General features: G+C 35.8%; 5 protein-coding genes across 10 annotated transcripts; 2 read left to right on the top strand and 3 right to left on the bottom strand.

Annotated features, from left to right (window-relative positions):
• The first annotated feature begins 775 nt into the window (after positions 1–775).
• LOC105835442 (bystin) lies at positions 776–2958 on the top strand. The gene is made up of 3 exons (XM_012678741.3): positions 776–1188; positions 1358–2286; positions 2372–2958. The coding sequence occupies exons 1-3, from the start codon at positions 1048–1050 to the stop codon at positions 2607–2609; spliced, it is 1308 nt and encodes a 435-aa protein (XP_012534195.1). The 5' UTR covers positions 776–1047; the 3' UTR covers positions 2610–2958.
• Positions 2895–8526, bottom strand: LOC105835441 (putative sodium-coupled neutral amino acid transporter 10). 3 transcript variants are annotated; one of them, XM_028194901.2, is made up of 7 exons: positions 8114–8526; positions 7054–7659; positions 6232–6502; positions 5991–6127; positions 5342–5569; positions 5041–5269; positions 2895–4969 (listed from the first exon to the last, which is right to left on the bottom strand). In XM_028194901.2, the coding sequence occupies exons 2-7, from the start codon at positions 7534–7536 to the stop codon at positions 3312–3314; spliced, it is 3006 nt and encodes a 1001-aa protein (XP_028050702.2). In that variant the 5' UTR covers positions 7537–7659; positions 8114–8526; the 3' UTR covers positions 2895–3311. The 3 variants fall into 3 exon arrangements, with proteins under 3 accessions (XP_028050702.2, XP_036145982.1, XP_012534194.2); XM_036290089.1 differs by having other exon boundaries at positions 7054–7635; positions 8114–8525; XM_012678740.3 differs by lacking the exon at positions 8114–8526 and adding an exon at positions 7802–8107 and having other exon boundaries at positions 7054–7635.
• A 586-nt stretch (positions 8527–9112) lies between these two features.
• On the bottom strand, positions 9113–15382 carry LOC105835443 (histone deacetylase HDAC1). Its single transcript, XM_012678742.3, has 9 exons — positions 15222–15382; positions 14103–14215; positions 13867–13984; positions 13406–13779; positions 12233–12380; positions 11856–12141; positions 11549–11777; positions 11347–11437; positions 9113–11254 (listed from the first exon to the last, which is right to left on the bottom strand). The coding sequence occupies exons 1-9, from the start codon at positions 15283–15285 to the stop codon at positions 11184–11186; spliced, it is 1494 nt and encodes a 497-aa protein (XP_012534196.1). The 5' UTR covers positions 15286–15382; the 3' UTR covers positions 9113–11183.
• A 1102-nt stretch (positions 15383–16484) lies between these two features.
• On the bottom strand, positions 16485–20926 carry LOC105835436 (serine/threonine-protein kinase grp). Its single transcript, XM_012678730.3, has 7 exons — positions 20403–20926; positions 19861–20084; positions 19450–19770; positions 18980–19180; positions 17934–18160; positions 17720–17854; positions 16485–17639 (listed from the first exon to the last, which is right to left on the bottom strand). Exons 1-7 carry the CDS (start codon positions 20477–20479, stop codon positions 17442–17444), a joined length of 1383 nt encoding a protein of 460 aa, XP_012534184.2. The 5' UTR covers positions 20480–20926; the 3' UTR covers positions 16485–17441.
• Positions 20927–21531: 605 nt separating this feature from the next.
• Positions 21532–27492, top strand: LOC105835438 (serine/threonine-protein kinase PAK 3). Of its 4 annotated transcripts, XM_036290091.1 has the most exons (11): positions 21536–21696; positions 21821–23064; positions 23842–24037; positions 24433–24444; positions 25242–25410; positions 25644–25770; positions 25852–25969; positions 26074–26354; positions 26441–26936; positions 27024–27242; positions 27332–27492. In XM_036290091.1, exons 2-11 carry the CDS (start codon positions 23009–23011, stop codon positions 27413–27415), a joined length of 1758 nt encoding a protein of 585 aa, XP_036145984.1. In that variant the 5' UTR covers positions 21536–21696; positions 21821–23008; the 3' UTR covers positions 27416–27492. The 4 variants fall into 4 exon arrangements, with proteins under 4 accessions (XP_012534187.1, XP_012534188.1, XP_036145984.1 ...); XM_012678733.3 differs by having other exon boundaries at positions 21532–23064; positions 25861–25969; XM_012678732.3 differs by having other exon boundaries at positions 21536–23064.
• Positions 27493–27756: the final 264 nt, after the last annotated feature.

Raw genomic sequence — 27756 nt, 5'->3', positions numbered from 1 at the left:
AATGGATGTTTTGATTGGATACAAAGGACGACGCGACGCTTGACGCGCTCGGTGGGAACGCTCCCTTAGTCCGAATGTAAGTTATTGGACAAGTTTATAATGATTTAATAAATCCAACAAAAGATTATTACATTTTTATTAATGTTTTAATGCTTAATAATAATTCTTTCTAAATACTTTATACAAATTATTTATTATTATTATTTATTATTAACCCAACAATAGTCACATAAATTTTATTGCATAAAAAACACGTGGAATAATTTTTTAACTTTCTCTGATTCTAAATTATTATTATAATATTAATTACATATTATATTATTGATTGTTTTACAATTGATCAGTATTTGAGATTGTTACTTAAATATAGATTTATTCAATATTTTTCTAATTCGGAAATAATAAAAAGTATATCTTGATCAGAAAATTATTGTAATTTGCTTCATTTTCTCTGCTAGAATGTAAAAATTATTAAAATAATTGACTTAAAAAATAATTGATCTCACACAGCACAGGATATCGCAAAATATCCGTCAGATATCCGAAGGATATCGCAATAACCGTAGGACATCCATGGGATTGCAATATGTCCAATTGGATATCTCGATAACCTCAGGATAAAGTGTGCTGTGTGGAATAATATAATTTTAATTTATATTATAATAGAGATATAATTTTTTTATTAATTTTATTTATGCATTTTATTAATTTATTTATATTACTTTTATTTATTACATTTTTACATTAGAGATATAATTGATTTTTAGTTTAACAATTTATTTAAAGATTTATTAATATTTTTTTAAATTTGCGGCATATTTAAATTTATAATGAAAAATTATGGGATTTGTTCGCATGCATGCTCCAATTCATATTCCAATTTGCTCCAATGCTCCAACTGTTTCCCAATGTTTAATATGCCAGTTTCCTTTCCACTGCATGCCTATTGATAATTATTGATCCATTCTACATGTCGATGGTATGCACGTGTTTTTGTTGGTTAATGTTGATAAGTATCTAGAAATTTAAATTGACAGTGCCGAAAAGATGGGTAAAGCGAAGAAGCTCAAGGTTTCTAAAGGCGAAACTAAAGAGTCGAAGATAGCTTTAGCGGATCAAATAGAACAGGAAAAAACTGTAAAGTTGAAAAACAGACAGAAAGTCAGACATCGGGCCGACGAAGAAGAGGTTAGTCTTCACGTATTTGTTTCATCTTATTCTTTTTATTTCCTCCTTGAAATTGAGTGAAAACAATTAAGTTTCTTGGAAAATGCATTAACAATTTTTTAAATTTTACTTTTTCATTAATTTTTTAATTTTTATTGCACTTTTTTATACGATTACCTCTTGTCCATAGTACGTAGACCCAGCTCTGACGAATAAGATCTTGTCGCAAGCCAGGCAGCAGCAACTGGAGATCGAGGCCGAGATTAGCGGCAGCGATCCCAAACGCGCGAGGAAGCCGACGGTGAAGCTTGGCTCCGGTCTCAGCGACGACGAGGATCGTTCTAGCGATGATGACGAGCCGGTGGAAAATGTACACTATTACGAGAACATTGAGATCGACGAGGCGGATGAGCGGGCATTGCAGATGTTTATGTCGAAGGACCCGGTGCCCACGAGGACACTAGCCGATATAATAATGGAAAAGCTCACGGAGAAGAAAACCGAAATCGAGACGCAATTCTCCGATGTTAGGAGCATTCAGCTGCAGGATCTGGATCCACGGGTGAGAGCGATGTACGAGGGGGTCAGGGACGTCTTGGCCAAGTATCGCAGTGGTAAGCTGCCGAAGGCTTTCAAGATTGTGCCTGCCTTGAGGAACTGGGAGCAAATTCTCTATATCACTGATCCACCAAAATGGTCCGCCGCCGCCATGTATCAGGCGACCAGGATATTCGCGTCGAACTTAAAGGAGAATATGGCCCAGAGGTTCTATAACCTAGTGTTACTGCCGCGTATCAGGGACGACCTCGCGGAATACAAGAGATTGAACTTCCACTTGTACCAGGCGCTCAGGAAGGCGCTATTCAAGCCGGCCGCATTCATGAAGGGAATCATTCTGCCACTCCTGGAGTCGGGAACGTGCACGCTTAGAGAAGCGGTTATCATCGGGTCTGTGATTGCAAAAAACTCTATACCGATTTTACACTCCTCGGCAGCGATATTGAAGATCGCGGAGATGGATTATACGGGCGCTAACAGCATCTTCCTCAGAATATTTCTGGATAAGAAATATGCGCTTCCATACAGAGTAGTGGACGGAGTAGTATTTCACTTTCTTAAGTAAGATGTACAATAAAAAAAAAATTATTTTAATTGAAAATTATTAAGAAATATGTTCATATCGAATGTAATTTATTTCATTTAGGTTCGAAAGAGATCCAAGAGAATTGCCAGTACTATGGCATCAGGCCCTTTTGACATTTGTTCAACGATACAAGAGCGATATCAGTTCCGAGCAGAAGGAGGCCTTGCTGGGACTGCTGAGGAAACAATCGCATCATTCAATCACTCCTGAAATCAGGAGAGAATTGCAACACGCAAAATGTAGAGATATAGAAAGTACAGAACCCAAACCAGAACCTATGGATATTAAAGATACATAATACAACATATGTATGTTAAAGCTATTGTATCTATATATCTGTAATTATAATTATATGAAGCTCGTACCTCAAATTACATATTAGAGATAGGGAATTATAGATTAAAACAGAATTCAACCATTTAGAACAAAACAGTTTAAAATTGAAGTTATCTAATTTTCTTCAATTTACAATTCTCAATTTCCAATATGCAATTTAATACGAGTTTAGGAGATATTACTAGAGAAAAGATTAGGAACAAATTGGAATATTTTGGCAAATTAAACGATTTGTACGAGATTCGAATTGCTATGTAAAAATACATCTGTATTTGGTCCTATGATACATAATTAAATATTTTAGATATTTGTATTATTTTTACATTTGTCACGCGCCATGAAAAGAAAAATGCAGTGTATGAGGTAATACCTATATATACAGCAATCATATTAAAGATCGCATTCACACAAATTAAAAATATCACATAAATATATCATATTTTCGTAGTACACATGCACACATACACCCACACACACACACACACACACTTATCTGGGAATAAAAATTCCCATTGCACTTTGTAATAATTTAATTATATAAACATAAATAAATAGTGCAATTTGAGGGAAGCAACGAGTAATCCACGATTATATATAATATTATATAACATATTATAACTTTATCTAATATTATGCGTAAATTTGATTTTTTTTAATCAGATATTTATATTTCAGTTTTGTCTTTAGGATTGAGGATCGAGTCTTCCTGTTTCATACTCGCATACTCTGAGTTTAGAGCAATATGCTGATCCATAGAAATCGTTTTTGTTATTTTTTGCTCGGACAAATAGAGGTTTGTGTTGATCAGAGGCGCTTCAGTTGTACTCTGTACTTTATTCACTCTTTTCTTAGATTCTTTTTCTGCCTCTGATTTTTTCGAACTTTCCTGCAATTTCGAACAAGTTTCGCTGTCCACATCGCCGGCGTTTTTGACAAGAGATTCAGACTTCTCAGTTAGACGATCGCCATTGATTCCCGTGTCGTTTGCATTTATCTCTCGGTCGACATCTCTCTTCTCGCGTTCATAATTCTCTAAAATATCTCGACGTATAGCGAGAATCTCTGACTCGCTCTTATTCAATGATTGAATAACTCTGTCTAATTTTGACTGATTCATCATTTTTAACGCTATAGGTACAGAATATTTCTCGTCGTATTTTCCTTGCAATTTGTCTGATGCATTCGCAATTTCATTCGTAAGAACTTCCTTTTTCTCTTCCTTCATCTCACGATTATTATCATTCTCTTCAGCAAGTTTCTCTTCTATAACAGATCTTTGTAGAATTCCTTTGGATAAGACGTTCAAAATAGGACCCTTCAAATTTTTCGAATCGTTAAATTCTATTTCTTCTACTTTCGTCTTGTCTTGATTTTCTCTCTGTAACAGTTTCTCTGGTGTTTCACGGTCGACCTTTTTGATAGGAAGAAATGTATCTGGTACGTTTTCCAATATTTTTTGTGATTCTTCTACGTTCTTATTTTTAGATATTTCGTTAAGCAAATCTAATTTTTTCTCGTTTTCAATCTTGACGTTTATATTATTACTATTATCGTCTTGAGGCTGAAGCTCTTCATTTAGTTTTATTTTGTCCGCGTTTCTCCATTTCTTCTCTTGTAAAACTTCTTTATTATTTTGTCCAACGATAATCTCATTATTTTCCACAACCTTTTTACCATTTTCTTCCAAATTATCTTTACTCTCTGGCAGAACATTCTCTTTCAAATCAATTTGTACCTTTTCATTCTTTTTTAGTATTTCGTCCTTTGCCATTCTCTGTTTCTCTCTCTCGAATTCTTGCTTCTGTTCCTTGATATCCTTCAAAATCTCTTTTTGTTCCTGCATCATCTGCCGTTGCTCCAATTTATGCTTTTCCAGTGTTTTTCTAAGTTGTTCGTGTCGTTCGGCGGCTCTAGCATTAGCAATGTCCCCATCGGCCGCTAATTCCGATTCCTCCTTTTTTATGGCGTCCAAATTAATGAGATTATCGTTTTTCTGCAGATCTATAGATTGCTCTTTCTCTTCGATTATCTTTATCTTCTCTTCCGCCTTCAAAGTAACAGGTTTATCGATTTTAGCAATATCGGCATTTGCGGCAACCTGTGCTGCTTGTACATTTAAATTATTGTTTCTTATTGTTTCGACCATATCTCTTATTTCTGGCACAAGAGAGCCTACTGCTATTTTATCAGACTTTTCCACATTTGGCTTTTCGCTGACAATCATACGTTCAACGGGTATTGGAGGTTCCTGTCGAACGTCATTCACTTGTAAGTCTAACGTTTTTTCAAGAATATTTATTTCAGGCAGTTGATCAATTTTGTCTGTAATATAACATAAAATTAAGGAAATAAAAAAATAATAAGTGACAAAATAAATTTGAATAACTGTATACCTTTTGCTCTGGGAATGAGTTCTAAACTGTTGGGAATGTCGGGAATGATATGTAAATCGTCTTTAATTATATTTAACGGTAAATTATTAATTTGACCGAGCGGTAAATTATTAATTTGACCAAGCGGCTTATTGGTCACCGCCAATTTTGTATTTGTAGACTCTTCCATGGCGTACAGATTGGCATATGTACCAAGAATAATGATCCAAACGCTGATAATTAAAATGCCCTAGACGTAACAAAATGTACATTGTACAAAAAATTGAAGAAGAAAATCATAAAACTGAGATATTGGTTTTACCTGCGCTACCAGTCTTTCATTGGTATTTTTACTGCTGATAGATATAAAGAATACTGTCGGGAATATCAAGCAAATCATCACACCGATCGTTGATCCCACGATACCAAGAACGAATTCTATATTCGGTACTAAAATACCGATGATCAGGGAAATGCTGACTATCACAATAGTGAGGCAGCGAAACCTGGATTCTGGCAAATAATTGACAGATGGTTCATGGGTGTACACCTAGCATAGCAGTAAAATATGAATTATAACATAATAATAATAATAATATTTGTGCATCTACATAGAAACAAAACAGCTTGTTATTTCATCTATCTGTAAAAGTTTTTATAAATTTATCTTAAACATCAAATTTATTCAAAATATATTTTGAACTCTAATAAGTTTAATACTTCAATATTAAAATGAAAATGTAATTTGCTTATTATTCTGACTTCAATAAAATTTTATATTCTTTGAAAAATATAAATTTCTTTTTTAAATACATATAATAATTAGATTTTTTAAATTTGTAAGTATATAACTTAAGACTATTTTCAATAAAACATGCTTTGTTAGAAATTACTTAAAAGAGTAAATCGAGTAATTTTTTTTTCTTAATAAAATATTTTTCTAAATGTAGATTTGTCTGCAGCATACATACCCGGCGAAATAAAAGAGAATTCAAGCTCGCACGACATGGAAATATGACTAGAGGGAAACTGAATGCGACCGAGAACACAAATCCCAATTTAATCAATTCCGATGTTATACTAGGTTCGAAACTCAGTAAAATATTTCCTGCAATATAATAACAGTAAGCGCGATAGTAAAATAATATAACGATAACGAAATTACAAGTCGTCTATTGTAAGGTACGGCATTTAACACCTCTGTCGAATTACCTGTGAATGGTTGGGTACAGAATGCAATGTAACCAAACAAGCCAACGCACATATATACAAGTGTACATATATTTAACGCTCCCCGTACAACATCATTCATCTTCTCTAAGGATACATTCGGAATGGTTTCGTATATTTCGAACAGCTGCGTCTGACAGAAAAGGGCCATGGAGAATATCGGCAGGCACTGCAGGATGCCGGCTGGTCTCCAATAATTAACACTATTAAGCCAGTCTCCCATAAAAATGTGTAGGGTCGATTCATCCATGATCTGTCGATTGGAAAAGAGAAAATATATTTATTGATGCTTATAGATATCTTGGATAAGCGTAATGACAAAAAGTTATTCATAATTTTAAACCAATCAATCTGTCAACTGTTACACTAAGTTGTTTATGTGTAAAATGTACATTTATATTACATATATACAACTATAGACCTGTTTTTTTAGCTAAATTTCTTGCATAGTTTATCTTCTTTTTTTTTTAAAGAAAAAGAGAAAAGATGAACTGTGCAAGAAGCTTTAAAAAGAACATCTAAGATAAATTATATTTTATGTATCATCTATGTAAATAATTTTTAGATCATAGAAGATTAATTTCTATATCAGATATATTCTATAATCAGATGTACTGTGAACAACATTGTGAAAGAAAATCATATATTTTTGGGATTAAAAAATGTTTAAATAAAGATTTTGATTTAAAATAATCTTAAGAAAATTGTTGTATATTTTTTATAACAGTTCAAAGATCGACAGTCTACTCTAGACTTGTGTATAAATTTTGTTGCCAAAAAATATATTTGTGGTTTGCATTATACCTTTAACACAAGACAGAGATAGAAGACAATGGTGGCGGTGCAAATGCTAGACAGACTGTCGATATTTCGGAGCAGTCCCAGGGGCAGAACTATAAAGACTCCGGTGAAGATCAGCAGACTAGTGCGAATGTCAGCTGGACTTTTACTTGTCATCTTGCTGATTATCTGTGGCCCGAGATCACCAACGACGACAAAGTAGGCAATGCATGTGCCCAGCATAAAGCCAATGATGAATAGCTCTACCAGGAACTTTCCCATATAGCCAAACGCGTGGAAGGCGAGAAGTTCAAAGTTGCGTCTCCTGGCTATCACAGCTGACTTGACGAGAAAGTGGCAGGCCAGTCGGGATAGGACGCTGCACAGGAGCAGCACCAGTACAGCCAGCACTATGCCGCACTGTTTGAAGCAGAACGGCATCGCCAGGACGCTCACGCCTATGATACTGTTGGCGAGGGTCATCACATGCGACATTTGGGATATCATTTTGAAGATGTTTGCGGCTTGTCCGTTCCACGTTATCCCTCTTCCTTATTCGGCGCGGAATGCGACAGACACCTCCGAATTTCACATCTCATTGAGCCTCTGCGAACAGGAATGACCTATAGACTTCGCAACAGAAGTAGTTTGCTATTAACACAATAATGCACATCTGGGACATTTTTATCCTTATGTATTTTTTTTTCTTTAAAATATCATTGACTATGACCATAATATTTATATAATTTTTTAAAAATGCACACAAACATACAGATACTTTCTAAAGATGTTAAAGTCTCTTAATTTTTGCGTATTTGTAAAAATAGAAACTGTAATGTCGAGGCCACAATTAAATGACGCATGGCGTGTGATAAGGTTTCAGAAAAGATACGCATTAAACATTACTGTTCTAACAAACATCTTGATTAAATATTCCGATTTTAGCAAAAAAGGCTGAGAAACACTTAAATTTTGCCAAACCATGACAAACTCTAATACGGGTTTAAATAAGATTATCCGGCATTTAATTAGAAAACATCTGGCCTCAGTAGTTGTTAATTCACGTAAAAACAAAGCGTCTTACCAACGGAAAATGTTGCCGCTGCTCCTCAGCGCACAAAACCAATTTTGCATGCGAGTAACTGCACGGCATTAATTATCCCTCATGTGGATATTGATGAGGTTAAATCCGATCGATGCGATCGCAGAGCACTGTAGAATTATTTTCCGCGAGTTGCACTGCAATCCTTATCATGTTTTCAGTGTCTCGCGTTACACGTCACACTTTAGTAATAAAAGTTGAACTAACGAGAGGGAATTGTCAGAGGATGCCGGTTTCTCGAAAATCTTCACCACTCCTAGGCTGCCTTCCGATATTCACTGCCAGTAATAAAATTCTAGTGTAAACTATAGATTTTTAATACTGGCAGTGAATATCGTAACGCAGCTCTACAATCACTTTAAATCTTGTCAATCATTCAGCATGGACAACAATGCTGGATACACATGCTTCACGTATGTGAAATATTTATTATGAAAAAAGATCTATATAATACTCTGGAATACTACTCATATTTTTCTTACGTTATCTATTCTGAATAAAAATTCATTTCATTCAGAATTTTATACATTAAAAAAATTTTTTATATTGCAAACTATAGAATAATCAAATTAACATTATTTTAATGTAAAAAACTCTTAATAAATGTTTTAAACCATTGAGATTTTAATAACACAAAACACAAATTGTGCTACATTTGTACTTGAATTAGTATTTAGATTAAATTTAATACAAATGGTATTTTAAGCTATCAAAATTTTAATAAGAACTTCTGAACTTGAATTAGTACTTGTATAAAATTCACTTAAATATTACTTTAAGCTATTAAAAATGTAATAAAGAAAATTTAAATTTGAATTAACAGTCGAGTGAAAATTTGCTCACAATAGTAGATTTTCATAGTTAATTTTGAAACAAATTGATTCATAATTGTTTACAGAAAAACGATTAATAGAATGGAACATTTTGGGATTCCTCATATGGACCCTACAGATTTCCAAGAACACTCGAATCCAAAAGCACTACACATATATAGATTTATTTTTTTTATTATAAATATTTAAAAACGTCCATATGTGTACTCTTATACGTGGACTAAGTGTAATACTTGATCTATATCTCTCAAATTGACTTACACGAGACATAATGCAATAATTCTTTTCAATCTGCTTTTATGTCTGATGCCGATCAATCGCACATTACAGATTATTACAGATTATTCAAAATCGACAATGGCCACTGGTCTGACCCAATCGAGTACTCTGACATCGCAAAGAAACAAAGAGGGACAAATTTAATATATGTACATAAAATTATAAATACGCAATTATTGCTCTTACATGAAAATCTGGCAATACATAAGAATTTAGTCTAAATACAGATTTTGTAGCAAAACTACTTTTGTTGCATCAAGATCGACGCAGGCTCGATCTTTGGAATGGCATCGCGATCTTGAATTCTTACTGTATAGAAATCGATTTGGATGCCACTTGAATAATTTTTTTTCATATCGCTTTTTTAATATTTATATATAAATCAAGATAAGTTTTGTCTATATAGTATACATTTAAGATTCTACAATTACATTCGAAATTGATTACATAATTTCTCAACTGTCCTAACTTCACCGCACTTTCTTCATTTTGCTTCTTTGTTGTATACATTACTCAAAAATATCGAGATAATTATTTCTTTTTTGGACACCTCTCTAGTTTATCAAAATGTGAGAACTTATAAAAAAAATTCGTGCTAGAAAATTCAATACAATGGATTTTTGTCTGGAAACATTTAGTTTTATTAAGTTACAAATATTTGCTGTACCTTCCGCTTTCCAAAATACGTTAAAAACTAATAATAATCTGAACAATTTATCATAAATCGGAGAGGTAGCCAAAGAAACATGCGCTAATTTTTCGAGTAATGTAAGACATTTTACACTTTCATAAAGAACATCGTTATGATTACAATATTGTTATTGCATGCAAGAATTAATTTTCTTTAACATTAATTTGCATATTATGTACAAGAATAGGAAGCGAAAACTTATATCGACGCATAATTTTCAAGAGTAGTTGTGATTAAGAGACAGTTCTGTCCTTTTCCTTAGTATAAACTGTAGTAATAATCTGTATAGTAATCTCTCTCATGTGGTTCAATTAATCGCATGGGTAAGAAGACATATGAAATTATGTCGATCGTGCAAACAAAATGTACACGATCGACGTACGTTTATATACGTATCATGTTATGCATCTCGTATGAGTTTGATTGCAGCATTCGGGCGATATAATCTCGTTGATATTCTGAATCGATCGTCAATATTTTATGATCTAATTTTAGAATATTTATATGTTTGTGTAAAATCCTTGAACCATTTATATAAAATCCTAAAACAGACTGATTTATTTACGAATGATCTCTTGTACGAAAATTGAATTACAAGTTGAAGTGATACACTATAAACAAATATATGTATAAAAAGAATCGTGGTCAGATGATAAAATTCTGACGAATCGATTGAAACACTGTTTCGCAAACGCGTAATATTTTTAATCATCTTTGTGCGGTACGGCTCCAATCACTTTCCGGAAAAACACATTTCAGAAACACTTATAGTCCGTCTACAATAAATGTAAGCTTTAAGCCGTAAGAAATTAACTAATCAGAAATTAACTAATTAGTTAATCATTCTCCTCATATTCAATTGTGATCGATCGATCGATTTCTTACGACTTGCTGCATCTATTGTATATGTAGACGGACCATTAGAGATACGCTTCGGAACTCCTAATGGTCTGTAATTAAAATTGTAGGGATATTATAAATTACGTACACGCTCATACGTGTCAATTTTAATGAGGGTATGCATCCTCTACAAATATAAACCGATATTTCTAGACGTCTAAACATTTTCAAGATTCATTTTTGATAAGAACATAATGAATTTCGAATTGTAGGGCGCGCGCGAGGTAGAGACAGCAGACATCTATGCACTTGTGTGCTGCCATTATTTTTTAAGTTATTTAAACTTATTTGTTACTTAATTTAAATAAGAGCTTCTCCATTTTCTCAGTTGCTCCGGGGCAACCGTCTATCAGGGATTCGCTCCGCCATCTTTCTTCGTCTCCTCATTCGTGGGGTTTACCTTGTCATCCTTTTCATTTTCTAAATAAAAATTGAAATAATATTATACTTTTCCCCTGTTAATTGCGAACGTGATATAACAAACAACAATATTTAGATATAATTTAATATACCTTTTGCATCTACCTTCATATCCTCATCTTTCTTTGAATCAGTATCCATGGCTTCTTGGCCTTTTTCCAAACGGGGCCGCTTTCTAGATCCCTGGATTAATATAAGAACAAAATATAATTATTTTATATCTATATTTTTTAGTCCAAATTTTTTTTCTCCACAGAATTATGCATCAAACATCAGTGTATATAAAAATCATACCTTATACGACCTATTGTCTCTTCGTCCGCCCTCACCTTCGTCTTCACTATCACTATATTCGTTTTCATGCTGCATTCTTTTATCTAAATCACGTTGAGGTAATCTATCATCTGGATTTGCTTTATCTTCAGCTTCCGAATCCTCGATAACAGCTCCGTCTTCCGGTATTGCCTGAACTTGCACGCCAGGTGCGTGAGGTAGCATTCTCAAATTTTCGAACAATCTTGTTCTGTAAATAAATACAATTATGAATTAGTTTACCTATAATATGCATACAAAACTAAAACAGTATTGGAAAAATGCCTACTTTATCTTGTCCAGATATTCAGGAGTGTTTTGGTTCGCCATATTTGACGGACTAATATGTAATTTAAAGTCTGGGCCAAAATATTCAAAGTAATCGTTATACGGAAGCTCATTAGCAATCTCACATCCAAGAGCGACCGATGTCTCGTATGTCCAACATCTGGATACATTTCTGATGGTGTAACCACCACCTCCGACCATCAGGAAAGGCAAATTATATTTCTTCACAAATTCCACGCATTTACCATGGCCTCTCACAGTTAAATTGAAACATCCCAATCGATCGCCTGCATCGGTTTGTATTTACATTACAAAAGTTCTGCGATTCATCTTCATTAAAAGTTCATTGTGATAATATCTTCTCTTTGAAAGACTCACCAGTCAATGAATCAGCTCCACATTGTAGAACAACAGCGGAAGGTTGAAATGTTTCCATCACTTTCGAGATAATAGGGACAAAGATCGACTCATAGCTATCATCATCCATACCATCTCTCAAAGGTATGTTGACTGCATAGTATTTTCCCTGTTAGCAGTAAAAGACTATTTAAGATAATATTAGCAACAAATCTTTTACTAATTAAATGCGATATTTTTTTACACAAAGTAATCTTTTTGTTTTTACATAGAATTACAATTCCTTTTTAACAATTCAAGTATAGATAGAATATACCACAACAATTAATGGAATCAATAATTTCATATGGAAAAAAATTATAATTTTGTTATCAATCTCTGTGTAAACCTCATGATTGGGGTCATCAGGATTACACCTACATGAATTATTTATATATCGTTTATGTTTTGTTTACACGAATCTTTCATGTAAACAAGCAAATGTAAATTATTACAAATTAGATAACATAATGTAGAAAAAAATAATTAAGTTATAAAACTATTAATATATCTAACTTTAGTATCAACAAAATAAAAATATATATTTAAAATTATAAAATAAGATATAATTTTTATTTTTGTAATAAAATGTGGAGCATCTGATTCATAGATTGTTTACATAGATGACGTGTAAAACATGGGTTATATATATATATATATATATATATATATATATATATATATATAAATATATATATATATATAAATATATATATATATAAATATATATATATATATAATGTATATTTACATTTATATATAAATATATTGTAAATTATTTTTATCTTACACATAAACGACCAATTCTAGTAACAAAGCTGTATAAAGCTTTATATAAAGTTTTATACTTTGTATAAAACTTTTGTATAAAATAGTTTCCACTCAAGATAAAGAAACATACTGTGTTTTAAACATGCATTAGAAGTTTTAATACAAAAGAACATTTCTTTGAAAATTTGTGTATATGTATAATTTATCAACGACTACAATGTAGTCATTTGAAGAGACATTGATGTTTACTGCATCAATCTCACACACAGATTAATTTGATAAAAATATTATTGCCAGCATCTCTTTATGATTGTATGTATTATCATAAATTACATGTCTAACATTATAAATAACAATGACAAGCGTTTTGACAATTTTTTTTACCTTGCCCGCCCCGATATCACGAAGATCTCCCGTCCCAGGGAAATACTCGCCATACTTGTGAAACGAAACTGTCATGACTCTATCTGTTGTATAAAAAGCTTCCTCTACACCGTCGCCATGATGTACATCGATATCAATGTATAGAACTCTTTGATGGTACTTCAATAGTTCCAATATTCCAAGCACAATGTCGTTCACGTAGCAAAAGCCAGAAGCCTCGCTCTTTTTTGCATGGTGTAAACCACCACCCCAATTGATGCAAATTTCAGAAGCTTGCTTGTTGAGTTTTACAGCCGCAGCTACAGATCCACCAGCTGACAATTGACAAAACTCATACAGACCGTCGAAAACAGGACAGTCTTCTCCTACATTAACTAAAGCACAAAAAGAAAAATAGAATAATAAAAATAATTTTCAACACTTCAATATTATAGCTATCTAAAAAGAAACCAATATCTTACATCGTTGCATTTGTTTGTTATATTCCGACATATTATCGGGCCTTATAGATCTCAGAAATCTAATATATTCGTCACTGTGAAATTTTGTCATCTCATCTGCAGTGGCTTTATGAGGCCGCTAATACCAATAATAAAATATAATTAAATATCAATATTTAATATTGTGTTAAACAATATGATAAAACAGCTGCCCTTTTCGCGAATAATTAAGAATATAATCTTTAAGAGGTACTTACATATATTTCCATTTTTCTATAAAGACCATAGTTCAAAAGTAGATTATGTGTCATTCTTATGCGATGCGGCTTCATAGGATGTCCCTGGCCATAATAATAATTTCCGATATCACCTGTAGACAAATTGAAGGGACATGTATATGAATGCACCAACGTTGTGCTCGAGAGACACGAGATATTTGATTATCACCGAATGACGCGAGTCGGTTGACGAGCTACGATGTGCCGGAGCAGATCTGAGAATTTCTCGCGTTAACCTACGCAAAAACAGTATCACCGACCCCGTGATTCGCCGAAACGCTGTTTTCAGAAGTTAATATCTTCGGTGAACGTGAATTATGTACGGGAGATGACTTTTTGTGATTCATATTAGTCAATAATCTCATAAAATCCGGTTATATTTCTCATAACCTAACCTACCGTCCTTTGAGACTTGAGCCGTACGTTTCGATATTTTCGTAACAAAACATTGTCTCACGGTTAAGAGGAGTTGCAATTTGAGGCATAAAATGATTAATTATCGCCACATATAGTCATATATACTTGATAATTTGTGACCTGTGAAACATCGAAGTCTATTAAGAGATCGAATTCATCAGTTATCAACCGTTAGCATCAGGAATAAATAGATTACAAAATTGTTATTTGTAGAAAATATCGATTCGATAACGTCAAAGGTGTTAAGTATACGGCCCTACATACTTGGTACATATATATATATATATATATATATATATATATATATATATATATATATTATATGCATATATAGCAATGGCCGACGCGCTCTTGCCCAAGCTTGCCTACGATCGCGCGTATCCATGATTGAGAATCTGTCGTCTTAACGTTATAAAAATCGTATTATCTATTTCGAGGAGCATGCGAGCGACGATGCGACACACCACAGAGTCGTGCCTTGACGTATTCAACGTCAGCGGGCCGCGAATAGACCAATACGCCTGTGGATGCCGAGTTAAAGCACATAAAATAGTCGCGGTAAGCGCGAACAGCGCAAACACATTTTACCAAGCTTCCCCACCACGCGCGTGTGTGTGCGTGTATGCGTGCGGCGTTTTTCGCGGGATCACAAAGGAACGGTGGATTCTCTCAGTAACTTACTATCGTAATAGTAGCAGACCCGTTTCCTGCTGTGCGGCTGCATGGACATTTTTACTGGATCCATTTCGATGAAATTGATGAAACACACGGCACGGAATTAAACGAGAACCGCGGAGTGTCGCTGCACTCCGCCAACAGACCACAGCGTCGCTGAAACGACTGTACGCGCATGCGTCGAATACTTGTATGCAAGTTGAAAGATGGCGCTGCGACATGATGCTATATCTAACCATGAAAGTTATGATATCTAGATTGGAAATCTATATCGACAAAGATCATAGATCTATATCTATAAGGTCTATGATAAAGATAGATGCTTTTCAGCAGGAAATTAACGATAAAATTAATTGTAACGTCACATAATTGAATTAATAAATTAAAGACCTTTCTTTTCTTTTTCTTTAAATTCTTTATGATTTCACCAATCGCATGACGTAGTGTACAAGCGTTTTTTCTTTGTTGAAATGCATCGTGTTTTCCAAACGACACTCATAAATGCGATCTTACATTTAATTTTTATTAGTTTCCGTTTTTTATTTTTAAAAGACTTTAAAGAAGTGTTTTGAAAAAAGTATTATGATGGATATATAGAAAAAAATTGAAAGTACTACCTTATAAATAGAAAATGAAAACGGGAAAAGATTAAGGTTGGTATTCATAGTCAAATCTTATTTTAAGATCGTTTCACATAATGTTTTAAGACGCTAATACGGCTCCGTGATTGGTTGATGACATCTTAAGACAGTATTTATGATTTTAAATATAACATTCGACTATAAATACTGGCCTAAGATCGTTTTTAAATATAATCTCGAGAGGTTTGAAATGTTATATGATTATTTTACTGGCTAGATAGGATTTTAAGATTAATTAGAAGTTTTAATTTAAAATCAGATTTAAAACGATCTAAATAAAATCACATGATAGTCTCTGAAAAAATAAAAAATTCATAATAATTAACTCTTATGTTCAGTATCAATTCCATAAAATTGCCATCACTAATAGACTAAGGCCGGTATTCATATTCAGATCTATTTAAGATTATCTTAAGATGCCATCAACCAATCACAGAACTGTATTAGTATCTTAAGACATTGCTGAGACGATCTCAAAATAAGATTTGGATCTAGCCTAAAATCGATATTCATAGTTGAATCTTATTCTAAAGTCGCCAATCAAGTTTCTTTTTGGCAATGTATATGCTGAAGTAATAAATTCTATATAAAATTATTTTAAAGCACAATATAACATCAAAATCAAAGATTTTTAATATAAAAACTGATATAAAAATATATTTTAAATATACAAATTACAAAATAAATCATTACTATATATATTATTTATGAACATGTCACAGCTATTGACTCCTTTTTTTACGAAGGTAGGGGCACATCCATCCAGTCGTCTAGATAGGTACTAGTAGAACTATAGTTTATTATGTATGACAACACAATAAACATTCATGATCAATGGTCATGTTGTAACGTCTAAACAATTTGTAAATTTCGACGGTTATTCTCAATTTAACAGAAAGTTATTCTCAATTTATACAAAATATCGTGAATTCTATAATTCCGCATAACAAGCTTTTCTACTCCATTTTTAGTTGTGAATATGAAACACGTTATATTCAGTTTTATAACATTCATTTTCAGCTCTTTACATCTTGACAAGTATTTTATATGTCGTAGGTTAAATTAAATTTGTCTTCATTTATCTTTTTGCTCATGGAACATCAGTTTTTTTTTTTACTTTCAACACGATTATTTTGGAAAGATGAATTATTTCAAATCGTTATTTTGATAAAAAAAAATTAATGCAAAGTAACGTATACAAATTAGACTTGGTGCACAGCAATAACTTAATAATCAAATTTTGAATTAAAATATATAATATTCGGACGTTTTGACCATCATTTCGAGCTTTAATGTTACATAGCTAGTACCTGCTGACCTGTGGTATATTAAATGAGTCATGTCATTGTTTTTTTTTTTTAATATGAAGGTAGAGGGAAATGCAGTAATGCACATTCATCCAGTTATCCAGACAGGTAGTGTGAGACTCGTGGGGCCCAACATCGCAAGAAGAGACAAACTTGCCTAACGTGATAGACAGGTTTTAATAATCCCTCAGGTGACGGATAGCTCCACCCTACTTGCTGCCCCCCCCCCCCCCAGCATTTTTTTCTGTGCGTGAAACTTTAGTTAATAACTTTAGCTATTAACTCCTTGAATATGCCATGGAACTCTTCAGAATAACATCTTCCATTGCACACCTTATTTTAATGAATGCTCTTTTGAATTCCAAACCATCTCCCTTGGACAAGCGAAAATCAACAAGTATATTTCCATTCATTTCTATAAAATTTACTTTAAAAATTAAAGACATTTTACGTCGATCTACGGTCGATATAGTGATCTGTAAACATATAACAATGTTACGTGATTTGTATCTTTGACGTAATAAAATTAATTTTTGTATTATATCATGTGTCTTACCACACCAGACTCATTAACGCGGTGTGCGTAATTCTCTTTTTCGCAATATCTTATTAGCCTTTTTACAATTTCCTCAACTCCTATTTTAACGAAAAACCTAGTCATTCGACGAGCTAATCTCTGGAAGGAGCTTTGCTACAGAACATAAAACATTTCAGAACAATGAATATATTTTAAAAAATCCAAGTTTTATTTAGTAAAAACCTGAATGTACCTGACTGGCTTGTGTAAACGCCTGTAATTGTGTAGCAACTATAAGATCATCTACATGAGCGGGTTGGGAAAATGAAAATTGACGTCCATCTAAATTGAATTGAATTGCATTGTTACTTTCCATCCAGGGAAACTCAGGTTGAGACAAGCAGGCATTTCTTAGATTTTCATCCTCTGTATATGCTTGCATATGCCGATTCAAATGATACCGCATGTCTGTCTCATCACCTGTAAATCGTATAAATACATCTTTGTATTTCTATACTTTACTATAAAAATAAAATTCCTTATACTAAAAATGTAATGCTAAAAGACAAGATTTGCATAAAATAGTCTACCACTTAGCTAATTATTATATTATTTTATATAAAACTTAGCTAAAAATTAATGTGTCATCTTAGATGTATATGCCAATGCTCTTTGCTTTGGTAATCTAGCTTTATGATACTTAATCATAACTCATAGAGCTGTATTACCAAAGAAAAGGCAAGAGCTTAGCCGATAACAAGATCTACACTGTAAAAATACTTTTTAAGCTTAATCAACTTTTAAACAATGGAAAAATTAACAGGGTCGGGATTTTAACTGAGGATTCTTCGTTTTCATTCTTAGCAATCTTAGCACTTAGTGCTATTCCACTGTTCCACTGCTCTCAATTATTTCTATCGCTTATATCAATATCCAATTGACCTTACGTCCCATATTCTTATACATCAACAAAGAAGACTTACAAAACACTTACAAACAAGACGATAAGACACAAAAGAAGTGATATAAGAACTTACATATGTTGTATGCAGTATCCACCTAATTAGGTACCGAGTTCCCTTGAGTAATTTTATTCATACTCAGAGTCACTCAGTACCTGACTAAGTAAACACTAGGCACCTTTGGCACTTTTGTTGTTAATTTTCTAATGCTATAATAAGTATTCATTAAAAAATAAATAAAAGGCTATTATAATTAAAGAGTATCAATAAGAACCTATGCTACATATTGAATCTGCATATCAAATGTAATAATTCAAAACGCTATCTTTATCTTTACCTGTAAAACTTCTGACAAACCACTTGTGTTGCTTAATATCTGACATTTTGTATCTTGCTAATGCTGAATCCAGGAGGACCTTTCTCAATAATGATAACGATGAATTGTCCAGCTTTGTCCATGGTTTAAGGGACATATATTTTCCCTTTTTCCACGCAATATATTCAGGACACTCTAACCGAGGATGGTCCCAAGGTAGTTCTACATTTCAGACATCGACCAGTTAAAAACTGAGAAATGCGAGTCATGCATTAGAGATTTCAATAAATTTCAAATCAAAAGGCATATTGACTTGTATGTTAAGTATTTTTTTCACTATCACTGACAAATTTTTTATTGAGTGAAATTAACAGATCAAATGCATGCATTTATGCATAATAAAAATTGTCAATAAAAATTAGCAAATTATTAAAGCAATAATTTCTTTTTCAGATATTTTATGAGCATGCAATTTTAGAACAAGCATTTACCTCCAGCCAACAAAGCTACAAGAATAATTCCACAAGACCACACATCTGCGGGCTCTGCATGATATGCTCCTACTAATACTTCCGGCGCAATATAAGGCAGCGTTCCACATTTCTTCTCTAAGAGACGCTCTTTACCATGCATACGATAAATTGTCGCCAATCCAAAGTCACTTATCTTTAAATTATCATTCTTATCTAGGAGCAAATTCTCTGGCTTGAGATCTCGATGGGCGACTCCGCGACTGTGCAGATACTCAACTCCAGAAATTAATTGTCTAAAATATTTTTGAGCATCCCACATTGGCATACCAACGTCAGGTTCTATAAAGAAATAAAAATTCAATTCTCGCGTCTTTTACAATTCTTCAAATAACGTTTCGATATTATTTTATTAGTTCCAATCAGTCTTACCAATTCTGTCAAACAGCTCGCCTCCAGAAGCGTACTCTAGAAATATATATTCAATATTGGGCTCGCTGCGCTTCCCAAAATACTGTATAATATATGGATTGGTTAACATCTGTAGAATAGCGGTCTCCTTGCGAACTGTTTGTCTTGCGTCTGGATGTTTTTCAATGTCAATCATTTTCATTGCAACAGCCTCGCCTGTAGACTTATTTACAACGAGCTTGACCCTGCACAAAACAGCATCGAGTTACAAGCACGATCCCAGCACAAAGAGTACCTTCTATATTAATTTTTACAATTAATACATTTTGTCAAATACCAAAATTAAATCGTCTACGAGAAATCAACGGTAAAATGAGCGTGGAAGTAGTGTAAATTCAATTAAAATTTTGTATTGCAAACGAATCGAGTGTCGTAACGTGCGCCCCTCGAACAATGGGAACAATGGATCTCGAAAGTCACGGCCGAACATCCGGTAAACGCGCGTGGCTCTCGCAAGGCCAGCTCTATCGAAAAGTGAAATAGTATAGCAGAACAAAACGTACTCGCCGTAGGCACCCTCGCCTAGTGTGTGCCCGAGAAACCAGCCTTCCACGAATTCCATCATTCCTCCGGCGTGCATCCTCCACTTAGAATGTTCCGATGCCTTGCCACGCGCTCCGCTTGGAACGCGATCGTGCGCGTTTCGATGCGACAACGGGCGTTGCGCCCGATGCGCCGAAACGACGGGATTCCGGTACCTCCGGATGGGACGTCAAACGTGCGCGGCGTCACGAGTGTGCTCACGCGCGAGCCGATCAGCCGATCCGGTTGTAACGGCCGATGGGATTTTCAAGCACGTGGTTACACGGGATGGAAGAATCGTCGCGCGCCACGCTCTCGCTCGCGCTCTCTCTTTCTCTGTCTCTCTCTCTCTCTTTTTCTTTTCTTCTCTCTCTCCCTCTCACAACGAAAGCCGGTACTGGCCGGTACACGCAAAAAGTATACTATCGACGATGCGAGAATCACGATGAATATCTGCGCTGACGACTGCTGACGACGCTGATCTGGCGACGCGGTGGCAGTGCTGTTAGATATATATTCACTTTTTTGCGCATGCGCGTTGTTACGGCCGTTATCCAGTGACGAATTATGGCCGGTATTCACAGTCGATTTTTAGACCAATATTCATAAAGCCGGATCTACAATAGTGTAGAAGCCTTAAGTCATAAGGAATTAACCAATTATATTTGATTATTCCTCTCACATTCAATTATAATTGGTCAGTTTCTTATGGCATAAGGCTTACTACACTTAATTGAATCGAGCACGTGATAGATCAAAACCTTAAGCTCGTCTACAATGAGTCGTTAGTTGTTGGTCGTAAGAAGTTTAACCAATCGTGTTCGCTTCAGCCTCGTCTACAGAAGTCGTAAGCAGCCAGTTGCGACTTGCGACAGCCAATGATTGTCGAGCTTTAACTAGAAACTAGGTGCTCATTGGCTATCGCAAGTCACTGGCTGCTTACGACTTCTGTAAACGAGGCTTTATTCTTCTCTAAGATCAACTATGATTGGCTAGATTTCTTACGACCAACGATTACCGACTTATTGTAGACGAGGCATTCTAAAGAGAGGAAAGCAGAGTTGCGTTCAGAAACATCACACGAGTGCCTTCATGTATTATTTTATAATACATGAGTGATGTTTCTGAACGCAGCTAAAAAAGGAAAAAAAAAGAAAACTGGAGTTAAGAGACTTTTTATAAAAAAAAGAGATGAAAAAATAACACTGACGTGCTAGTAGAATGGCGCCATTGGAGAGCTGAATTCTACACATATATAACATATATAAAGCAAAGGTGTGCACAGGACCTAGAGCACGCATTTAAAGGAAAAAAAGATGATCTTTTTTCAACGTTTAGAATTTGTTCTTAGGTTCTTTAGAAGTTGTTCTTAGGAAAAAGCGGTGTTTATAATTTGTAGGTCACGACAGATCCAGAAATCCACTGCTGGTCTCGCTGCATCCTCCGCTCCTGCTCGCTATTGTCGCGGCTTTTCATCAGTGAATGCGAGTCAATGCGAATTACGATAGGAATCATAGGAGTATAGGTTCTATACTACAAGAGCACATAGGACATAGGAGCCGTCATCGTGGGAGTGTGAAAGAGGAGAAAGAGAACGAGAGAGAAGCGCAAGAGAGGAGCACGAACGAGAGAAAGGGCGCACGCGCGAGAGCGAGCGAGAGAGGGAGATAGGCTGTCGGAGGGAAATGAGAGAGAAGGAAGGAGAAAGCGATCGCGAGAGGGAGGGAGAGGGAAGCGAGAGAAATATCCGCGGATGCGGCGGGGTGTCTGCACCCGTGCGTGAATCACGCTTCAGAAACGCTCTCACTCTCTTTCTCTCTCTTTCTTTTTCTCTCTCTCCCCTCGCTCTCGCCGCCGCCGCCGTCGTCGTCGTCCTCTTTGAGTAGTTCGCCCCGTGCTCTCGCCGTCTCACCGCGACATTGACCCGTGTGTGCCGTGTGCTCTCTCGCGCCGCCGGACGCCACCACCGAACGGACCATCAGCCAGGTCTCTTGAGTAGCAGCAGCAACGACGGCGGAGGCCACCCCGATCGAGCGCGAGGGAGAACGGCGGTCAGCCTGCCAGCCTGCCAACCAACCAGCCAGCGAGCGAGCGGCGTCCCTCGAGGCGCCGATCGAGGAGAGAGAGAGAGAGAGAGATCGGACACCCACGAGGAGGCTACTCCGGAATCGCTCCGACCCCTCGACTCGCACGATGACTCGGCCCGCGCGGGCTCCGCTGCCGGTACCCGGTGTTCTGTGATGAAGGCCGTCCTCGCGGCGCGGTGAGAGGACCTCACCTGCCAGGTGTGTGTGCCTTCGGGGAGATCTCCGCGGCGGCGATCTCTGCTATCGGGACGGTAGTCGTCGGCAGGGTCGTCGTCGACGACGAGGAGAACACCTTTCTCTACGCGGGAGGTGTCCTCGGTGCAGAGAGTGAAAGCAAAAGTCGTGAGGAAACGAGCGGCACACGACAATCGCACGCGAGTATATATAGACGTGTGCACGCGTGGACGTGGGAGAGTACGCGGGCTTCAATTTGTAGAGGCGTGGAGACGCAGCAGCAACGGAGGATAGACTGGCAACAAAGGGCCAGAAGCGGATACACCATGTCAGATGAGGAAGACAAACCCCCCGCACCCCCTGTTCGATTGACATCAAACAGGTACATGTTATTATCTGGCACTTTCGCTGATTGATCTGTTACAACGGAATCTGATGCTGCTGATCATGCCTTAATCCCTGTAGGAATTGTATATGCCACTAAATTTGTTCATACTAGACATTTATGTAAAATGTCTTATATGTTTGTGTTTTATATGCAAAGAGGAATCGCTGACGTGACAATCAATTTTATAGCGTGGTTCAAATTATACTTATTGTCCATTTCTACCAGAGTAGATTAACATTGATCTTGGTTCAATGAACTTTTCATTATTTATTTTATTATTACTTTTAGTTTCTCTAAGACTTAGAAATTGGAAATATACATTGGTATTTTTATCTTAATGTTTTAAGGAAGAATGTTAAGTAACATTTGCCATAACTTTGGTTTTTGTTTTCTATATACATAAAAATCTGTATTCTCCAAAAATAGAGAGGCATTAGGCTGCTAAAAATAATATCTCTTGTGGTGGCTCTCTTTTTCTTGTGGGGGACAGTTAAGGATTTCTAGACATAATCACAATGTTGACCTTAACATATTTGAGAGCCTGTCTGCTGTTAGTTACATAAATATATCTACATCTAGTCAAACGTGATGACAGTGATGAAATCATTCTCAGTACTTTGTATAATAAAATATAAACTATTATTTTTTGTTTATTATTACACATAATAGTGATATATGCAACGCTTTGACAGAGATACAATATATTTGGATAATTGTTGCTTCGACTGTGATTGATCTGTTAATAAACAACACTATTATTTGCACTTGCAGGGGGGAATCGACGCCTAATTTACCGGTGGACATGCGGCCATTGCCTAAGGAGCCAGATTCCGACGAGCGCAAGAAGAAGACGCTGAAGAGCAAGATGAAGGTGAAGGAGAACAAGGACAAGCCCAACATCAGTTACCCCACGAACTTCGAGCATACCGTGCATGTTGGGTTCGACGCCGTGACCGGCGAGTTCACGGTAGGTTTCCATGGATTTTTGCACAAGTCGCCTCTCCTCTACACCTATTATTCAAAGTGCACTCGCTTAACGCTTCGCTGTTGTATCACGGTGCGGATTATCTATGGGAGAGAGAGAGACGATGGGACAGAGGGAAAAAAATGAGTTTTATATTATTGTGGATTATTCTTATCACACTTGTGTATTGTATATCGTAATTACTCTGCATTCTACTCTCGTGTGAGTAACGTGTCAGTCACATCATGGATCCTCCGTGCCTGATCGAAATAAAAATACGAGACACTGGTTCACGTTTCGAACGTTTTGAGAACGGTACTTTGGTAATTTGTCCGACGCTTCTTATACCTTATTATTTCCACATGACTAAACTAACAAGACACGTATTTCTTTCCAAGCTGCCACTGAAAGTAAGTAAATTAATATGAATTAGTTTGCTTGTACACTCCTATGTTGAACATATACATTTACATCACTTGTGGTTCTCGACACTTTCTTTCCGTTGCGGTCTCTCACAACATTGAGATGTTTTTTTTTTAATTTTTGAGTACATTTGAGTATATTTTTGAGTTTTGTCAATATACAATCGCTTTTGTAGATTTGATAACATAAGCTTTAGTCAACGTTGCATACAACAATATTCATTTCTTTCTTACAGAATGATTTTCGACAGTGGATGGGAATTTAGATAAACTTTGTGAATTTTGTTTGAAAATTATTTTGACTTAAATTTGAAACACTGTGCATGTATTTGAATAATTATAGAGAATTAAACAATGACTCTTAATTGATAAATCTGTAAAATTTTATAGTCATCTTTTCATACACATGTACACAATAAGAGAGATAATCAAAGTTTAATATATATTCTTTCTAAGTTTCTTATAAAAAAATGACAGAAAAAAATAATGCTAAATATTTCACAGAAATCTAAATAAATTTAAACAATTAATATACAACAACAAATGTAGATTTGTGATTATTGTGTGATTGAAATCTACAAATGACATGACACAATGTTTCCCGGGCCTTATTTTTCTACATACTGCATGTTCGAAAATCAAATCTAGTATTAGTACATCAGATTGCATTTTACATAAAGTAGTATTACATTTGTCTTGTCAAATTCGCCTCACGAATTACTTACCTGTCTAGTTCGTAGCAAACGCGATAATCATTTGTTTAACAGAGCATGTTTGTTCCTTAGGGTATGCCAGAGGCGTGGGCGAGATTACTTATGTCCAGCAACATTAGTAAGCAGGAACAAAAGAAAAATCCGCAAGCTGTGTTGGACGTGTTAAATTGGTACGACAGTAGCAGTAAGGAAGCAAAAGGCTCTAAGTACATGACCACAACTAAAATGGTTGGAGTTGTCGGTAAGTACTGATATCAATTTATTTTTATTTTAATAATTACAATAATCATCGTACTAAAGTTCATATCTAAAATTGGAAATTGAGGATTGCGATGTGAAGATTGGAATTCGATCAGTCAGATAAGTTTAATTTTAATTCGATTTGTTTCAATTGGTTGAATTCTAATCTTCAATTCGCAATCCTTGATTTCTAAAAACATAATTTGATACAAGCTTAATGCGATACTTTTTCAGCTCCGATTGAGAGGGCGAGTAGTCCACGAAGTATAGGAATGGGCATTGGCACGGGAGTAGGAAATATTCGGGGCCAGGCGATGTCTCAGGCATCCGGTAGCTCGCACTCTCAGCATTCGTTAAGCAGGTGAGTCTTTTACACTTGTACGCGCCGCGCGGCGCGTTCCTCGTCGTTTAAATATTTTTCTGAGAAACGGCAACGTTACAGGGTGAGTAGCAGTAGCCCGAGCAGTACGCCGACGGACGCGTGTGCGACTAGCTCGGAACAGGAGGACGAGCCGCCGCCGCCGCCAATCTCCGCCCGACCGGAACGTACGAAATCGATCGTAAGTTTTTTTCCCTCTTTTCTCATGCGCTTAAAAAGTAAGCGTTCGTTACTATTCCTTGACATTTTACTAATTGTTTGGAACATTTGACTTTCATGGTGCAGTACACAAAACCTATAGAAGAGGAACCACCGCCTCCTCTGACAACTACACTGGGCTCGCCACAACGAAATGGCATGCAGCAACAACAGCAGTCGCAGCTAGATAGAAATAAGAATCAGGCGACGCCGACGTCAACAACGACCGATCAGACGCGACCGGCGCAAGGCGATAAGGCTAGGAAGAAGAAGATGTCGGACGACGAGATATTGGAGAAGCTTAGAACAATCGTGAGCGTGGGAGATCCTAATAGAAAATATACGAAGATGGAGAAGATTGGACAAGGGTAAGGCAAGGGAGACAATGATGATCGGTGAACTACTTTTTGTATCTACTACAAAACCGATTAACTGATTAACGATTGTCTTGCAGTGCCTCAGGAACGGTGTATACGGCAATAGAAACGTCCACCGGCATGGAAGTTGCAATAAAACAAATGAATTTATCGCAACAGCCAAAGAAAGAGCTTATAATAAACGAGATTCTGGTAATGCGGGAGAACAAGCATCCGAACGTTGTAAATTATTTGGATAGTTATTTAGTCGGGGAGGAACTGTGGGTAGTCATGGAATATTTGCCAGGTGGCAGTTTAACGGATGTTGTGACTGAGACTTGTATGGACGAGGGTCAGATTGCCGCGGTGTGCAGGGAGGTGCTACAGGCGCTTGAGTTCCTTCACTGTAATCAAGTTATACATAGGGACATAAAGTCTGACAATATTCTGTTGGGCCTCGATGGCGGGGTGAAGTTAACGGATTTCGGCTTTTGCGCGCAAATCTCGCCGGAGCAGAGTAAGCGAACGACGATGGTCGGCACGCCGTATTGGATGGCGCCGGAAGTAGTAACGCGAAAGCAATATGGACCTAAGGTAGATACATGTTGACTGTTATTAATATAAAAAAAAAAGAATTAAATGTGCATTATATGTACATGACAATGTACCTTGGTGTCGCAGGTTGATATATGGTCATTGGGAATAATGGCAATCGAGATGATTGAAGGGGAGCCGCCGTATCTAAACGAAAATCCGCTGCGAGCATTGTATTTGATCGCAACGAACGGCAAACCGGAGATTAAGGAGAAGGACAAGCTATCTGGTATATTCCAAGACTTCTTGGACCAGTGTTTAGAGGTCGAGGTGGAAAAACGGTCCGCGGCTTCCGAGCTATTAAAGGTAAGAGAGATCATTGATGATTAATAATTCTCGATTTGCGCATATTACTCTCCAATCTGATTTAATTGAAAATTTAAATTGAATTACAGCATCCCTTCCTGAAATTAGCCAGGCCACTGGCTTCGTTAACACCTTTGATAATGGCAGCGAAAGAAGCTGCCAAAGGTCATTAAGAGGCAGTGGTGTTTAGATTATAGTTTCGTAAGACGTAACTCTAAGAGTTCGTATTGATTATGCGAGTGAAAAAGAAGGAAATAATGAATCACCCTCCCAAACGGAAACGGCACAATAATTCAATAATATATAATAAATATAAACGTATATATATATATAAATAAATATACATATATATATATATATATATATATATATATATTTAGTATGTATGCATACATATGTGTATATCATATGTGAATGTTATATTATATGCGACGTATGTACATGTATATACACATACGCATGCATATATCCATTACATACGTATATAGATTATATATATATATATATAGATAGA

Source organism: Monomorium pharaonis, chromosome 7, assembly GCF_013373865.1.
Source record: "Monomorium pharaonis isolate MP-MQ-018 chromosome 7, ASM1337386v2, whole genome shotgun sequence".
Taxonomy (NCBI): domain Eukaryota; kingdom Metazoa; phylum Arthropoda; class Insecta; order Hymenoptera; family Formicidae; genus Monomorium; species Monomorium pharaonis.
This window is presented reverse-complemented; position numbering and strand designations above follow the sequence as displayed.

Excerpts from the sequence above, each read along its gene's own strand:
- LOC105835438 (XM_036290091.1), top strand. The coding sequence starts at position 23,009 with ATGTCAGATGAGGAAGACAAACCCCCCGCACCCCCTGTTCGATTGACA. Across the intron at positions 23,065-23,841 it reads GTTCGATTGACATCAAACAG|GGGGGAATCGACGCCTAATT; the intron begins GTACATGTTATT and ends TTGCACTTGCAG. Across the intron at positions 25,970-26,073 it reads CGGAACGTACGAAATCGATC|TACACAAAACCTATAGAAGA; the intron begins GTAAGTTTTTTT and ends TTCATGGTGCAG.
- LOC105835441 (XM_028194901.2), bottom strand. The coding sequence starts at position 7,536 with ATGATATCCCAAATGTCGCATGTGATGACCCTCGCCAACAGTATCATA. Across the intron at positions 5,570-5,990 it reads ATTCTCTTTTATTTCGCCGG|GTGTACACCCATGAACCATC; the intron begins GTATGTATGCTG and ends CTGCTATGCTAG. Across the intron at positions 4,970-5,040 it reads ACTCATTCCCAGAGCAAAAG|ACAAAATTGATCAACTGCCT; the intron begins GTATACAGTTAT and ends GTTATATTACAG.
- LOC105835442 (XM_012678741.3), top strand. The coding sequence starts at position 1,048 with ATGGGTAAAGCGAAGAAGCTCAAGGTTTCTAAAGGCGAAACTAAAGAG. Across the intron at positions 1,189-1,357 it reads ATCGGGCCGACGAAGAAGAG|TACGTAGACCCAGCTCTGAC; the intron begins GTTAGTCTTCAC and ends TCTTGTCCATAG. Across the intron at positions 2,287-2,371 it reads GTAGTATTTCACTTTCTTAA|GTTCGAAAGAGATCCAAGAG; the intron begins GTAAGATGTACA and ends TATTTCATTTAG.
- LOC105835436 (XM_012678730.3), bottom strand. The coding sequence starts at position 20,479 with ATGCACGCCGGAGGAATGATGGAATTCGTGGAAGGCTGGTTTCTCGGG. Across the intron at positions 20,085-20,402 it reads GGCGAGGGTGCCTACGGCGA|GGTCAAGCTCGTTGTAAATA; the intron begins GTACGTTTTGTT and ends TGTTTTGTGCAG. Across the intron at positions 17,640-17,719 it reads GCGTTAATGAGTCTGGTGTG|ATCACTATATCGACCGTAGA; the intron begins GTAAGACACATG and ends ATATGTTTACAG.
- LOC105835443 (XM_012678742.3), bottom strand. The coding sequence starts at position 15,285 with ATGGATCCAGTAAAAATGTCCATGCAGCCGCACAGCAGGAAACGGGTC. Across the intron at positions 13,780-13,866 it reads TAACAAACAAATGCAACGAT|TTAATGTAGGAGAAGACTGT; the intron begins GTAAGATATTGG and ends TTTGTGCTTTAG. Across the intron at positions 11,778-11,855 it reads GAATATCTGGACAAGATAAA|AACAAGATTGTTCGAAAATT; the intron begins GTAGGCATTTTT and ends ATTTATTTACAG.